The sequence below is a fragment of the Ixodes scapularis genome, unplaced genomic scaffold, assembly GCF_016920785.2.
Source record: "Ixodes scapularis isolate PalLabHiFi unplaced genomic scaffold, ASM1692078v2 PGA_scaffold7__128_contigs__length_106722199, whole genome shotgun sequence".
Classification (NCBI taxonomy): domain Eukaryota; kingdom Metazoa; phylum Arthropoda; class Arachnida; order Ixodida; family Ixodidae; genus Ixodes; species Ixodes scapularis.
Genome location: NW_024609882.1, coordinates 14,408,742 through 14,424,411, shown reverse-complemented (window position 1 = coordinate 14,424,411; position 15,670 = coordinate 14,408,742). Strand labels below are relative to the sequence as shown.

At 49.1% G+C, this 15,670-nt stretch overlaps 1 protein-coding gene across 1 annotated transcript in view; it reads left to right on the top strand.

Moving 5' to 3' along the window:
• LOC8052045 (soluble guanylate cyclase 88E) overlaps positions 1–11,119 on the top strand; it is a 150,364-nt gene extending 139,245 nt beyond the window's left edge. Inside the window, exons 11-15 of the mRNA XM_029995441.4 lie at positions 1,516–1,662; positions 5,337–5,493; positions 8,824–8,933; positions 9,009–9,098; positions 9,775–11,119. Of these exons, the coding sequence (XP_029851301.1) occupies positions 1,516–1,662; positions 5,337–5,493; positions 8,824–8,933; positions 9,009–9,098; positions 9,775–10,392 (1,122 nt within the window). The 3' untranslated portion in view covers positions 10,393–11,119. The remainder of the gene's footprint in view (positions 1–1,515; positions 1,663–5,336; positions 5,494–8,823; positions 8,934–9,008; positions 9,099–9,774) is intronic.
• Positions 11,120–15,670: the final 4,551 nt, after the last annotated feature.

The following is a 15,670-nucleotide window of genomic DNA, read 5'->3' as shown; positions in this document are numbered from 1 at the left end:
TAAAAAGGCGCTACATGGAGCGCTAACAAGGCGCTACTGGAGCGCCGTGTTAGCGCTCACGTAGGGCTAACTTAGCGCTCCGCTGTATGTGTGAACAGGCCTTAAATTGCTGTATGTTTACAGCGCCGAGGGAACGGGCGACTGAAGACGAAACAAAGCAAATGGCGAGGAGCCCAATCACATGACCCCCAGCGCAATCGCGATTGGACGAATGCGCTGCGCCTCAACCGCGGCTATTATCAGCGAAAGGGCGACGGTATCACTGCGGTACTCGCCCTCTCGCGGCGCCAAAGCCACTTGCGATGAACGCCCGCATGCTCCGTTCGTTTTCGGCAACACGAAACTTGCCCAGTACAGCCAAAGCTCCTTTATCCTGGGAAAAGTGGCGCCATTCATTGTTGTGAAATTGCTCGAGACACGTGCCGTGCGTCACTTCTGCGAAGACCATGGCGTCTGAAATCTAGCTCAGTGCTGCGTTGTGCCGCCATGATCTTCCCAGGGGCTGCATGTCGCACGTGCCTCGTGCATCGACGCACCATGAAGAGGCTTTAAGTACAACAAGTCCAGTACAGCTGAAGCTCTCAAAAGCTCCGCGGTAACGCGCCTGCTTCACGCGCAGCAACCCCCAAAACACGGTGTAAGATACACTCTTTAGGTGAGGACACGGCGGGACTGAACGCACGGCGCGAGGAATCAGATAGTGTTCGTTCGACGGGCATCCGAAAGGCTGCATTATTCCGCGGCCACCGTGCCCGTGGCCGACAGTGTCGCCGGCGGCCAAACGGCGAAACTGTGTGAAAGCGAAAAAAAATTATCTCGTTGTCATGACCACCCCGGTACACCGTGGTCTTTCTGCACGAACGACAACCTCGCTGGAGCTCTGCGCGTGTGGAGCATGAGGCGGCACAAGCCGTCTTTGTCGTGCCCACGGGTCGACGAGTCATCTGCCGGCGCCGCTTAAAAAGATAGTGAGAGAGAGAAAGAGACAGAGTGAAAAGCGAACTTTATCTGCACTGCGCAAGGAACGCGCTGTCCTCACCTGAAGAGTATTATCTTACACCGTGCCCCAAGAGAACACCTCGGCGGTGGGCGAGCTTTTTCGAGCATTTGGCGATATCGACGACGGACGTCATTTCCAGTGGAAAAACGGACGCATAAAAGTTACGAATAACAGAATTAATGCAAAGGTGCAAGTGAGTTAGACAAGAATAACCATAATAATCAGCGGAGGAGGGAAACAAGGGGGACAAAGGACAAACACAAATCTTCAAACTCAGCTAGGTGACTGGTGCTCGACTGAAAAAATCCGTCTGGTCCTGGTATCGAACCAGGGACCTCTCCATCTCCACTAGAGAGGCCCCTTGTTATCCTTCTCCTATAGGATTATTATCGTTACGCATATAAGCATCCTCTGTACCATGTCTCTCTTTTTAACAAAAAAGGAAAGAAACGTCTATCAGAGGACACGGAAGCTGGGATATTTTCTAATGACTTTGACTGTTTTCCTTCCGGCAGTACTTCGACTCGGTGACGATCCTGTTCAGCGACGTGGTGTCGTTCACGGAGATCTGCAGCCGCATCACGCCCATGGAGGTGGTGTCCATGCTCAACTCCATGTACTCCCTCTTCGACGAACTCACCGAGAAGCACGGCGTCTACAAGGTCAGGCTCCGCGTGGGCACCGAGAGCGCTCGGGCCGTCGGCTCCCAGACAACGAGGCCAGAGCGGGGCGCGGATGCCACGCGAGTGTTTTCGTTAGCCTGGCATTCGTGCTCAGTCAGGTTCGGGTCGGCGCCCCTCGATTGCCTCCCGGGGCGTACAAAGAGAGAGCGGCCTTCAGAGGTTTGCCGAAGGCCGAACAGTGGCCCCTGAACCGCGTTGCGGCTGTTGAGTTGAAAAGTGGACTGCCTAGCTCGCGTCTTTGCCCGGTGCCTTTGCCCTCGTAGAATAATCCGAGCTCGTGCACCGGCCAGCATTTCGACGTCATCCAGGTGAGATTGACATAATTAATGGGACGCGGTGCCGAGTTCGGCGTCGTCGTGCCCAGGCTTAGCGCGTCTTTACCCTCGACCTTCGTGTCGTGACGTGTTCGTGGCGCAGCAGCCTTGAGCGCTGGATGAACTCCATTCAGTACACGAGTACCCCCAAGGGGTGAATGTCGGAACGAGCCAGAAGTGGCCATGCTTCGCGGGAATTTAATCGACGATCAATCACTGTGGGCTAAGTCAGAATATCTCAACAGCAGTCAGGGGCCCTGGCCATACATAAAGTGTTTCCCGACGCGTTCCAAGCATACATATGCATGAAGCGCCCCGAACATGCTCGAAATACTTTTGTCATCCACTTTTGCTCGAGGGACGAGAAGCGTACACTATTCACTAGCAATTTTTACCGGACGTTTCGACTCGCCCTTCTTCCCGAATTGTATGGCAGCCTCTGCATGCCTAGCTGGAACCTCTTTTTGGGAGTGTCACTCAGCCACACCTAAACAGCCACTTCCATCTTCTCAATGACCGCGAAATGGCGTCTTCGCAGTGTTTTATTTCGTGCCACCGAAGAGGTGATTACCACTGGAAGCCCGGTTAGGCCATGCACACGCACGATCCAACGTCCCCACTGGTCGTTCGACGTGTGACGGCCGAATCCGATCAAGCGCCGGTCAATCACGGCCTCGCGTGGGTGAGCACGATGCAGTGGCGCCTGATTGAGTTCGGTCGTCATTCTGACACGCCCTACGACCGGTCAGACGTTTGTTCCTGACTCGTGCTTAAGGATGGCCTGACCCGGCCCCCAGTGATTATCACCTGTTCGGTGGCACGAAGAAATGAGCGATCTTGCGTTAGTGCATGGTACAGTCAGGGCGATAGCTGCGACACGTCACGGTCGTTGGGCATCGGTGTCGCCTTCACGCACCGTCTTAACGGCCAAGTCTTCTGGCTTCGTTCATGGGCTCTAGGTGTGAAGTGCCCGCTTCCCACGCAGCGGACCCAGGGTCGAATCCCGAAAACCCTGCGCCGACGGGCGTCCTTTTTTTTTAAATCATTTGGCAATATCGACGACGGACGCCGTACAACGACAACGGAGGTGATTTCCGGTGGTGGAAAGTGAACAGCTGTAAAAAAGCCGGGGAAGGACGTTTTTTCGCGGTCAATGAGAACCTGGAGGCAGCTGTGGGGGGCACTGCCAAGAAGTGCTTCCAGTAGGGCATGCAGAGGCTGCCCCACGGATGGCGGCATTCGGCTCCAGGCGGAGTGATAGGCCTCCTGCGTTGTCCTGGAGGCGCTGCGAAAAGGGACCTGTTTTATGTTATACAAACTTAGGCGTCTCAAGCTCTCACACGTGTAGAAGCGTGCCTGCTCGGGCGCGGAATGAGATAACGAGGAAAATACAAAGAAACAAATTACAGGACGGCAAATTGATGGTCGAAGCAAATTTGACGAAACCACAGGGGTGATTATCTACGAATGCGATAGCCTTTATCGCTGCACACCGCAAAATTTAGCGGGAAAACTCAAAACTAACGTCAATTTTTTTCGCTAAATTGAGCGGGAAAACTTTTCACTAAACAAGACGAGGCTAAATCCTTGTCGTCCTTGAGATCACCCTAGAGGTCGTCCTTGAGGTCGGCCTAAACGTCGCTCTTAACGTCGTCCTCAACGTCGTCTAGGACGACCTGGAGGACGACATCCAAGAAGACGTGTAGGGCAATGTCCCGGAGGATCTCTAGGACGTCGTCTAGGACGACCTGGAGGACGACGTCCTGCAGGACGACATCCAAGAAGACGTCTAGGGCAATGTCCCGGATGATCTCTAGGACGTCTTCTAGGGCGACTTGGAGGACAACGTCCTGGAGGACGACATCCAGGAAGACGTCGGCAATGCCCCGGATGATCTCTAGGACGACCTCTAAAACGACCTCGAAGATGACCTCTAGGACGATCTCTATGACTACCTTTAGCACGAAGTCTAGGACGACGTCAAGGTCGTCAGGCTCTTCGAAGAGGGTACGAATGTGAAGGAGTGCGTACTGCCGCTCGGCAAACGCGCGACGCGATGGGGTGCAAGCACAGTGAGCTCAAATGATCTACTGCGCATATTTGCTGAGCATTCGAAGCCCGAATATACATAGCTGAAAATCTTGAGTAGTAACTTAATAATGCTATTGCATTAAAAATTCAAACCCAGTCGAAGCACAGGTCAGCGCTAAGACGCTAAAGGTCGGTTCACACAGGGGAGTTTGCTGACGATTTCTTGCGTTACGTGGGCCGTCATCGGGACATCCGTGTTTCGGATGCCGCGTGCAAAGCTGCTCCTTGAACCGGTCGCCACTCCTCATTCGAAGCACAGATATCCCAGCGACTCGCGACCGAAGCGGTCGTAATCGGTCGTAACGTAACGTAGGAAAGCACCCCTTTGTAAACCGACCTAAAGAGCGTGAACTTAAAAGCGCCGTATCACCCATTTAAAAAAAGAAAAAAACAAGTTGGTGTGCCAGATGTTTTGACGTCACCACCCAGAGATAAAAGACGCGTACCCTAGCGACTGAAACGAGACCGGTTTGTAAGCCTCTTTCAACGACTTACGACCGACCGCGCAGCAATGCAGCCGCTCGTACGCCGTCGCAAGAGGCTTAAAAGCCGGTCTCTATCAGTCGTAGTCAAGCCCGAGTGTGTGAAAGGACATTTTAGCGACCAGGACATCACCGCCTACTGCAATGGGGCCGCGGTGCGGAACTGGCCAATCGCAGCTGGTCGCCATGGCCCAGTCCCTCGGTCCCGCCGTGTTGATTATGGCCCCCGGATTGCCACGATCTACGTTCGTATCAATGAAAGGCGCACTACGTGCTTCTAGCGGGAAGAGATGTTACGCATGTTGGGTTTGTCGTGACAATACAGGTTGGGGGGAACAAATTGAGCCGTATAACAAATCAATGAATTAAAGACGCCGTGATTCTCTCGAAAAAGGCGCTTCATCGTGCGGAGTGGTTGTGGCTGTTTTTAAAAGATGGCGTACATTATCGTGACACTTCACGGTGCTCCCCAACGATTCCTATTTTCCTTAGAATCGTTACCGCTTCGGGAACGCACGATCGAAGACAGCAGTGCGAGGCGCCGTCCAAGCACCCTGAACGAGAGAACTTGAGACACGGTTAGTGGATCGGTGATTGACAGCTGCGTAGGGCGTGGCACATTGTGGTCACGCTTCTTGCCTGGCGTTCTTGGCCTTTCTGCTCGGCCGATGTCTCATTGGCTGCCGAGGGACGATAAAATGCTCCCTGTTGTGCCCCGCATTCTCAGGCTTTCAGATGTGTGTGATGAGCCGTCCATGATGCGCAGGTGGAGACGATCGGCGACGCGTACATGGTCGTGGCCGGGGCCCCCGAGCCGGAACCCAACCACTCGGAGAAGGTGTGCGACATGGCGCTAGACATGATCAAGGTTATCGGAGACCTCAAGGACCCGTCCACGGGAAAGAGCCTCAGGATACGTGTGGGTCAGTGCAGGTCCATGTTAGCGATTGTACACCGGGACTCTTTTCCCACCGATTTGTGGCAGACACCGATTTGTGAGCGCCGATGAAAGAACTCTTTTTGGGGCTTATACGTAGTTGTAAAAACACGAATGAAAGATGGGTTGCAAACTACAGTGTGTGTTTATCGTCGTCGCGCCAGTGGAATGACAAGTCTTGCCTTGGGCAGCGTCTAACGGTTAAGAAAGTTCGAATTTTCGCACTCCTGTTTTTCAGTGATATTGCGACCTATTGACGATCTCGAGCATTACAAAACAAACGTAAACGCTTTGCAAAGAAAAAAAAATTACAGAAGTAGTTTGTTGGTTATGGTAGACTTACTGGCCACGCAAGGAAGAAAAATTGTAAACACTTGAGCAACCCGTAATGGGAAACACTGCGACAGCTGTGGTCTGACGTCGGAGGTCCTAAGGTGTAATTTCAGAGCAGATGGACTGAATGAAGGGTAAAGGTGCGGGCGCGCACCAGGGAGTCCGCACAGGCGTTTCGTATTAAACCGAGTAACGCAACGGACGAGAATTCCCCTGTTTTGGAACCGATGAGGGTGTATTAAGTAAAGAGCATTTCAGCTGTCTCTGTCAGAAGGATGCGTGTTTTCGTACCTCACTTCGGTACAAGGAGTCACACGCGCTAAACGAAAAGCGCCGAAGAAACGGGGACAAGGAAGTAGACGAGACCAAGTGCACGCTCAAATGAAAGTTTATTAAAACAAACACGCACTATTAATGCCATCTTTCGGGCTAGGCGTTTAGAAAATAAATCTCTGTAGTGGTTGTCATTGACAAGGCATTGAAGCACTTGCTTCTTTCCCTTTGCGTTTTGATAAAAAAATGCATCGTAAATTTCGTAGGCAGTTTTACCTGTGTACCTCCCTAGAATTGTTGTTTATGCTAATTCTGGGCCACAAGGGCAGCTAGCCCAGTGCACGGCCAGATTGCCCGGTGGGCGCTGTTGGACTAACCATGCACGTTACCCTGCTGGCTTGGTAGCTCGTTACCAGTGGCCCGTGGAGTGTTTTGCCGGAATGCCGAAAATGGACCGCGTCGATATGGAGCGCAAAATCGACGGCGTGAAACCGTAAAGTGTCCCACTAACTGCTATCGCTGTAATACCGCCGTAATATCGCTGTAAAACTTAACATCCAGTTTCTGGTTGCAGAAAGTGAAGTGTAAGTACTACGAAGATAAAAGTAGGATTTATTTGTTTATTTATTTATTTTAGGTACCCAGCAGCGCCCGTGAGGGCATTACAGTAGGGGAGGGGCAAACAAAAAAATGGCATAAAAACACTTACCTGAAATAGAAGAAAATCAATTTCGTGCCCCCTGAAGCGAAACACAGAGCAAACCAGCTTAGGAAAAGTTGGAAACCAGTGAAAGCGCACTCTGCAAATGCAAGTGAATATGAAGATGTCACAAACATTAAGAGCTGGTGAGAACATGAAAGAAACGGCGAGTTCATATCTTAAGTCAGCAGATCCTCGAATAGCTCATTCAAATTCTAAATACGAGTGGTTATCATTTGAGCCCGTTCTCGTTTCGACCTTCTCACTTGGCCCTTCTCAAAACAACCATTCTCAAAAAGATCTTCTCTCCTGGACCTGTCGCATTTGGCCCTTTCCCGTTTCGTCTTTCGCATTCCAACCCTCCTCGTTTGGGCCCGTTCTCGTTTCGCCCTTTTCACCTGGCCCTTTTCAAAGCAGCCATTCTCAAAAAAATATCTCGCTTTGACCCGTCGCACTCGACTCTTTCTATACCAAAATCGTTTTTTAGGGTAATATTAATAAATGCATTTATATAATTTGTGTGTGTGTGTGTGTGTGTGCCACGCTCCGGGCATACTTTCTCTGCTAAGGATTTTAGCAGTGCGTCGAGGTCGTCGTGAAAAGCTATCTCACAATAAAGCAGACCAACTATTTATCGCAGCAATAATACTTAAAAAACAAGCGAGCTGGTGATGATTTCGTTGTGTTGTGTTCGTCCCCTTCTGTGTTTCTGTTCCTGAGTCTTAGTTTTTATTACCATATTTATCGCAGCCAGATCATACTCCGAAATGTCACATTGTTTGAGGTCTCTCGACTTGGGACAATGCCACGACTTCTATAATGCAGTGGTTCTCAAAGGGCGGTCTGCGAAGGCATCCTAGGGGTCTGCGAAGCCCTGTCTCATCAGTCAGGCACGGCACTATTGTCGTTCTTCACGTTGAGAAGGAACGTTCCAATTTTCGGGAGAGTACCCTAGTGTGTATGTCAATGAGATAAATCTACTTCACACTAGCAATTAGTTATATCCACTTATTAAATCATTATCATGATAACCTATACCTTTCTATGCCACCTCACCCCGAACGGGGTCCTCCATCATCTCCGCCTTTCTACAAGGGGTCCGCGAAACATCAATGGTTGAGAACCACTGCTATTATGTATGCTATTTCTGTTCAAACAAAGTTTCCAAATTCAATGTTCATCGCTTTTTTTTTTCTCGTTTGCTTAGAGGAAGGGAAGCAGGCGTCATTGTACGATTCTCAGTGCTCACCTCTACAGATAACATTTATCTGATGGTATGTTAGGGGCCCAAGCAAGTTAAGGGCTCATCAACAAAACCGCGAAGGCAAAACGACGTTAGAAGCATGCCGAACTAGTGCCATTCGGTCGTGGCGCGAACGGGCGAAATGAGAATGGGTCCAGTTGCGAAAAATAAAACTTGGATCTTATGAGAAGGTTAAAACGAGAAGGACCAAATGAGAATGGGTCGAAATGTGCAAGGTTCAAATGCGAATGGGATGTTTTGAGATACACCCCCAAAATACTGCACGCGAAAAAAGGAGTAAATATTTGAAAATGGAAGTTTTAGATGTGAAAGACGTAATTGTTCTGGAGTGATCCCGCCTGTGAGAAATAAAGTGGGGTTGCAATATGCCTGTGAACATTTCGTTTTGTTGATGCCGCAATGCTCATGATACCATGAAGAATTTTTAAACGAACATTTCTACGAAGGGCTTCGAGAGGTTGCCACTTAAGTTCACATTTTAAAGCGGTCACACTTTAATCACGTTTGTATTTATCGACAAAACCTGGCGGATCTGTTTTGAATTAGATTTCTTTCTTTCTTGAGATACTGCTGGTGGAGATCTTAAAGTTCAGAGGCATATTCCAGGCTGGGTCTGATGTTAGCGAGGTAAAGATAATTTTTATTTCACGAGGACTATTCCTGACACGAAGGCGGCTCTATCAAAGCTAACGATGATCTCAATCGAGTAGATTGAACGAGGTGAGGCAGCCGTCTTTGTCGTACAGGAGTCCATTCTGGAGCCGTCGTGGCCGGTGTGGTCGGTCTGAAGATGCCGCGTTACTGTCTCTTCGGCGACTCTGTCAACACGGCTTCGCGGATGGAAAGCACCAGCGAGGTGAGAGAGGCGTCAAAAGTAGAGTAGCTCCTGGTGAGGACGTGGCCATTGATCCTATTGGCGGTTCTCACGCAGGCGCTGCGGGTCCACATTAGTCAGAAGACGAAAGATCTCCTCGATGAGACCAAGTGGCAGATATTGGATCGAGGTACAGTTGATGTTAAGGCAAGTAATAGGTTTATTTCTGTGCACGCCTTTCTACGCGACCGTTACACAAGCACCTTGCATGCTGTACTCGCGAACCACATTCTACGCATGTGGTCAACTAAGGAAAAGTTAACCTGTATATGCAATTCTTCAGAGTTTGCCCCTTTAGGGGTATCAATCTTTTTTGGGAACTGAACGAATTATGTATTATTGCTGCGGCTACAAGGTGTCCTTAAAAAGGCACGTTGTAGCAATACGTTTAGCCGTACACTTTTCAGTTGACGCAAGCCAAATACCCGCATGGATTCCATTAGTGACTTTTTTATTTGTTTTCATTTGGGCTCCGCATTTTTTCATCTCGTTTCGTGATTTTGTGGACGTTGTGTTGACACATTGAATGAGCACGTATCAATGCACCACGTTCAACTGAAGCGGAGGACATATTCGGAGTCTTGGACCATCGGCGCCGATTACCGCTTGTTCGAAAAGATCACTCATTTTGTTTGGTTTCCGTCCTTCTTAACGCGCACGAGCGCAGCAACGACCTCAGCCAAATGCTGCATCGCTGCCTGAGTGGGTCATCGAATTGCATGATTCAAGGTCGAGCAGCATGACAGCTCAAACCGTCGGCGAAAGAGAGATGCCGTCGGCTATCCTTCAGAAAGGATAGCGTCGCAAACTCCCACCCCCCCAGGGCAAGGGTTCGATGAAGACCTACTGGCTACAGGGAAAGAAAGGCCCCGGCCAGCGCAAACTTCCCGAGACGCAGACGGTGCAAGCGAAACGACAAGAGTCCAGGCGCCGCAAGTCCGCCGCGGGCTCGAGGTCCGTCTACTCTCCGGTGACGTACGAAGAGATCGCCAAGCACTCGCCCTCCAATACGCCGCCTCCTTACGCCGGACTTGCCCCCGAATCCGCCAAAGAGGCCGCCAGGGACCCGGTCAAGCCCGTGGTCGTTCCGCTCGCCAACGGTTCGCCCAAGAGACGAGCGACGGGTGTGAGCCCCGTCGGGGCTCCAGAGTCCAACGGCCGACCCGTGGCGCGCAAGGCGGCCTGGACCGAACTCGAGCTCAAGGTTCCCACGCAGATGCCCGTGGTGACCGCGCCGCAGCCGTCGTTTGCCCAGCTCGGGCTGCAGCCCTGCCAGCACTGCACCCACTGTCACAGCTACCACCAGCGCAAGGTGGGAGACGCCGCTTCGCTGGACTCTCGAGACAAAACGGGCTGCTGGAACACGTCTTCGCAGACGGCAAGAGGCGTGCACGCCGGCCAGTCGGCCGTGGCCTCCGGCGCCTCGTGTTCTCTGCTGTGAGGCTGCCCTTCTGGGGGATGCGGTTGGGACCTTGCGGGAACTCTCTTGGAACGCTGCACGCTTACGTCGTATGAGATGTTTCTGCGGAACGCTCTCGAAACTCCGTCGAGGCTCTTGTCGAACTTGGTCAGCACAATGATGGAAGAGTTGATAGTGTTTCTCACTGGGAGTTTGTTGTTGAGCACTGGGAACTTGTCTGGTCTAAAAGACGACGACCGTTCCGCCGTCAAAGCAGAAGGATTTTTTCATTATTACGCCGCGTGAGTCATTGCCTTGGATCACCGCAGGAAGCATACTTGAAGGTGAAATTACCACGTACGACTATACACTCTTAAAAAAGCGTGTCGGCTTACACCCCTTTGTCCCCTATAATGCACCCCAAAACTTCTGTTCGACGTAGAGCGCACTGACATCGAACAGACGGCCCCGACTTTTAGGATGGGCTTGACAACGCTCCAATATAACTTATTAAACTGCTAAAGCACGCGTCAAAAACTACAGGAAAAAAAAAATAAACACCGAAGGTTCGTAGTATTGCCAAAAGAAAACCGCTTCTTCTTTTTTTTTTTTTTGTAGTTAGTAGGCACGTACACTATCGATTTTAATGAGTTGTACCACTCGGCTATTAAGTCGCTCGTGAACGTTGGCTCCGTTGGTTCGACGTCACTGCGCTGTACGTCGAACTCAAGTTTTGGGGTGTCTTTTGTGAGACAAGGGGTGTAGCAATATGCCCCCTTTTTTCAGAGTGTGTATGTTACGCACGGTTTTGTGGTGTTCATTGTTTGGAACTTGGTTTGGTCAGCTAGCACACGGGCATCTTGAAAATAGTCTTCATGCGTTGCTTTGCTGGTGCGCTAACCTCGTGCAAGCTTTGATTGAAACTATCTCGGATGAGTTTGTTAATTTTATTTTCCGCGAGTGGTATCTGGCTGTATCATTTTCGTGGGAGGTACAGACATTTTTGTTGCTCGAACTTCTAAGGATTCGTGACTTTGCGTTGGTACCAGCTTGCTGTCGAAGACCTCATGTTGAATCAAGTTTGTTATATGTCAGGGATTCTTAGTCATCAACGCTGTGTTTCCGAGATCGTTTTCTAAATTATGAAGAAGTCCTAGACAAGAGGACATAATCATTTTGAGCCTAACTTTGGTTGGATGGCCTTTGACAATTTTTGTTAAATATTATATATCAAATTTTATGCCAAAATAATGTTAAAATTTAAATTGCGTCATTTTATCCCATAAATGCCCATAAACAAACCTCGTAGCACTATCGACGTTGTTGTGGCCTTAGTCTGAGCGCATTCTGAAGTCTAGCGGATTCGTGTATCCTCATATCTAGGATATATGTCGAGGTATCTTTTATAAGCTCCTGTAAAAATTTTAACGCAGTATGAATACCAAAGCTTAGGTAATGGTAGATAGAGTATGCCAATTATCGCTTTAATAAATTGAAAACCATCCACTACTAAAAAAACGCTATCCCGACAGGTAGACGTACATTACTTGGACTTGCGTCGGTACACTTCTACCCATGCCACGTGGACGCTGGAAGTAGCATTTAATCTGATGTTATTTAGGCCACGGTGAATCAGCTGGTTATCCTAACTGCGCCTTCGGCCTATACGCTGAATAACCGATTGTTTAACTGCCTTTGGCCTCCCTTTCGTATGCCCGTAAGTGGTACCGAGTGTGGTTAAAGATATTCGTAGTAACGGAAATCTACACTCGAAAGCAGTTGTCCTTGTGAAGCCTCTGTAGAGCACTGCGGTGATCGAAAGTCTGTCTTTTGTCTCAGTGTTTTTGGCGATGAAGAGCCGACCAGTGCTGCTGCTGGGGATGGCAGAAACGGGTCTCAGATCAAACATGCGGTGGGACATGAAAGCAGCAATATTCTCTTCTTTGTTGAAGTGTCCTTTCAAATTCTCGTGCCCTTGACTCTGAGCACAACAATTTTTTTTTCTTTCCTAAGATGTTACCACATGTTGCGTGTATGCCGGACACTCCAGGATGGAATTTGTCAGTGCAGTCGCAGTCTAAAGTGTTTGATACAGCACAGTCCCAGACAAAGTGACGAAGGCACCGCAAAAACCGTCACTGTCGTTCCAATTTGCCACAGATATTCGAGGTGCGATCAAATAGTTCTCAGACTGATATGGTAGCGTAAAAAAAGGACAGCACGGCAATGCGCAAAACAATCGAAGCCAGGGACCTTCTTGCGTCATTGTGAAAAAATAGCGTCGTCCTATGAACATTTTGAGTTGCGCCACGCAGGTTGTTTTGACCACGCGTACGAGGTCAATGACATTACTATAGACTGTAGACCGGAGCGACAGGGAACGTCAAATTTGCGTTAAACTCTGCAAATCTAAAACCGAGACCTTGGAAGTGATTCCGTAGGCTTCTGTCTAAAAGCAGTTAAAGGAGCTACGCAACAATTTTTGTACTTTGCGCAAATACCGCTTAAAACGGATCCCTAACGTTAATGACCTATGAAACACGCGTTCGTTTTTCACCCCAGGCAATAGAAGTCCCAGAAAAAAATCAAAGAAAAACGAGCAGAGTTCACCCGCTCAACTCGCAGCCAGAACAAGCGTTAACGTGATCTGGAGCCGATTATATGCCGCCAGTGTTGATCATAGCCACGCGCTGGGGTTGGCAAAGCGCAGGACACGCGCTGAGTTCCAGACATTGTTATGGCTCGGCTGTTGTCGTCGTTGCAGCGATTGGACACGGGTCACAACCCGAATGCTTCTCGAGCTAGCAATTGTCACAAGCCCAAGTCGAGTGCCCACGCAATGCTCGGGTCCAATCTATGAACCGCATTCAAATATCGTCATTTGGGTGTACTGCGATCCCCGAGTTACGTCATCAAATTTTGCAAAGGAGAGATTGAATGAAAATGATCGCTTTTGTCCTTGAAATTACACCGCAACAAAGGAGTTTCTTGGCCAATGGCGTTGCGTGTGAGTATCCTTGAGTCCCAGGCGTGCCAGTAAGCTCGTGTAGAGAGAAAAACATTCCAATTGAATATCGTTGCACAGCTCCTTTAACGGACCCTCTTCCAGTAAGCTTCTGCGCATGCGTGCACTCTCGCTGACGTTATTTTTGCAAGACACCGAGACGCGGTGCCCTGTGAAAATGCCATGGCCACAGCAACATTGACAGCATCGATCTTCGCGCGTATTTAGTCTAGTTTGACGCTTTGTTTTTTGGTATCGGTAGTATGGGGTATAAAAAGCACTGAAAGCCGATACAACGGCACAATGTCAATGTGTCTTGACGGGGGGAGGCGTGTTGGGCTGCTTTTCATTTGAAGTTTGCAGTCAACTCCCCGGACGGCGCTCGGTACGCGAAAAAGGTCCATTGTACGTAGTGCTCCGAGTGGCACTGGCGCTTCAAGAAAGGCAGAACATCACTCGAAGACAAAGGTCGCCCTGCCTGTTCTCGTCTTCAAGCGATGTTCCGCCATTCTTGAAGCGCGATGGCCACTCGATACACTTGGCACAATTCCCTACTTTTTGACATAGGCCCGCTGAATCCTTTCAAAAGTCTCTCGCTTAAATTTCCGGAGTTTGACGCAGAATTAATGTTCGCTCGTGCTCTGGTTTGCAGTCTACGGTAAAATCGCCATTGTGCTCGTGCATGTCGTCACAGAAACTCGTGTAGCTCAATTCCACATAGAACATCGCCCCTTGGCATGATGAGAACAGAAGGTCTGAATGCTTGAGCACGCATCTCCGTGCTGCCCGCTAGTTTACGCTACGAAAGGAGTCTCGGAACCTTTTGATCCCACCTCGGTAGTATCTGGGAATACTCTTTGGGACTCCGTCGTTCCTCACCCGCTTCAAACACAAGTCAAATTTCTTCTCGTACAAAGTGTAGCCGTGTCTCGATGACCGGACATATTTTTATTGATTTTGGCAACCAGCTACGCCGTCACTTCATGACGTGAAGGAAGCTCACCTCTGTGCATGTCGCCTTGGAAGTGCCGAAGCGTCGTATATATATATATATTTATTTTTCTGCTCGTGTAGGTGCGGTTTGTACAGAGCTCCTTGGGTGTCCGCGTGGAGCGATGAACCAGACGTGTTATGGTGCTCACCTCTATTTTTGGAAATGGAAGATCTCTTGTAGAGTAGTACCATAGCCCAGAGCTATTTACTCCGTAACGGCCGCGTGAAGTACTACAAAATACAGCATAGACGATTTTGCTTTTCACGAGGTAATCACAGTCCATACGTCAGCCAGAAAATGCTCGTGCGAGACTCTCAAAAACATGCAGTGAGCACGCAGTGATGCGCTTTTATAGGAAGCTGTGGAGATGCGGACTGCTTAGGGAATATCAAAACCCTGTGACAAGCACAATCTTGAAAGAGATGAGCGAGCGTCTTGCTTTCTTTGTGGCCGTTTTATGTACGCCACTCTTTATTTTCAAGAAGTTTGATGTGGCCTCGCGAGGCCTTGTTTATTCTGCTTAATCTGCGGCCTTAAATTATTTTTGGATGCCCAAAGGCGCCGGACATGTGGCGAAGACATAATGCGTCTCCAATCTATCTTATTATTGAAAGAATCAGCTGTATTTGAGGCCCATATTTCACTCAAACGCAAGTATTTAAACATATTTACAACGACGAACCTAACTTCTAACTGCGGTTCCGCAAAAACAAGGACATCTAGCTAAGATGATGCACGATAATCACATAAATCAACTATATATTTGTAAAAAAAGCATCTTTCTATACTGCTTAGTTTTCTTAAGAATCGCCCAAAATTCAGCGAGGTTTAACTAATTTCTCACCATGTAATACGTGATATGTCTCGTTAGTATGTACGTCTCCGTTCCCCCAGAAAATCGTCCATAATGTGAGTTGTCCATATTAACGAGACAAAACTGCATGTATTTTCCCAGTTTTTCCCCGAAAATGGTGTCCACATAGCGGGGTGTCCATATTAACGGGGTCTATTTTAACGAGACATGACTGTTGCACATCTTTGAAAACCGGAAACGACGGACGAAACTTGCCTGTTGTACTTATATTCCTAACGAGCGTTTTGATAAAGTATACTAGATAATAGAAAGAATAGAACATATAGAGGACGGAACACAGACGAGTACATTCTTTCGACTAAAAACAAAGTTTATTCGATAGAGTACTATAGCATTTTCCTCCGCGCATTCCTAGGGAAAGGGGGAAAAGAGCAGAGGCAGAGTGGGAAATTCAGAAGGAGGAAGGGTGCATCGACCACTTCGGAACGGGCCGCCCACCAAGGACGTC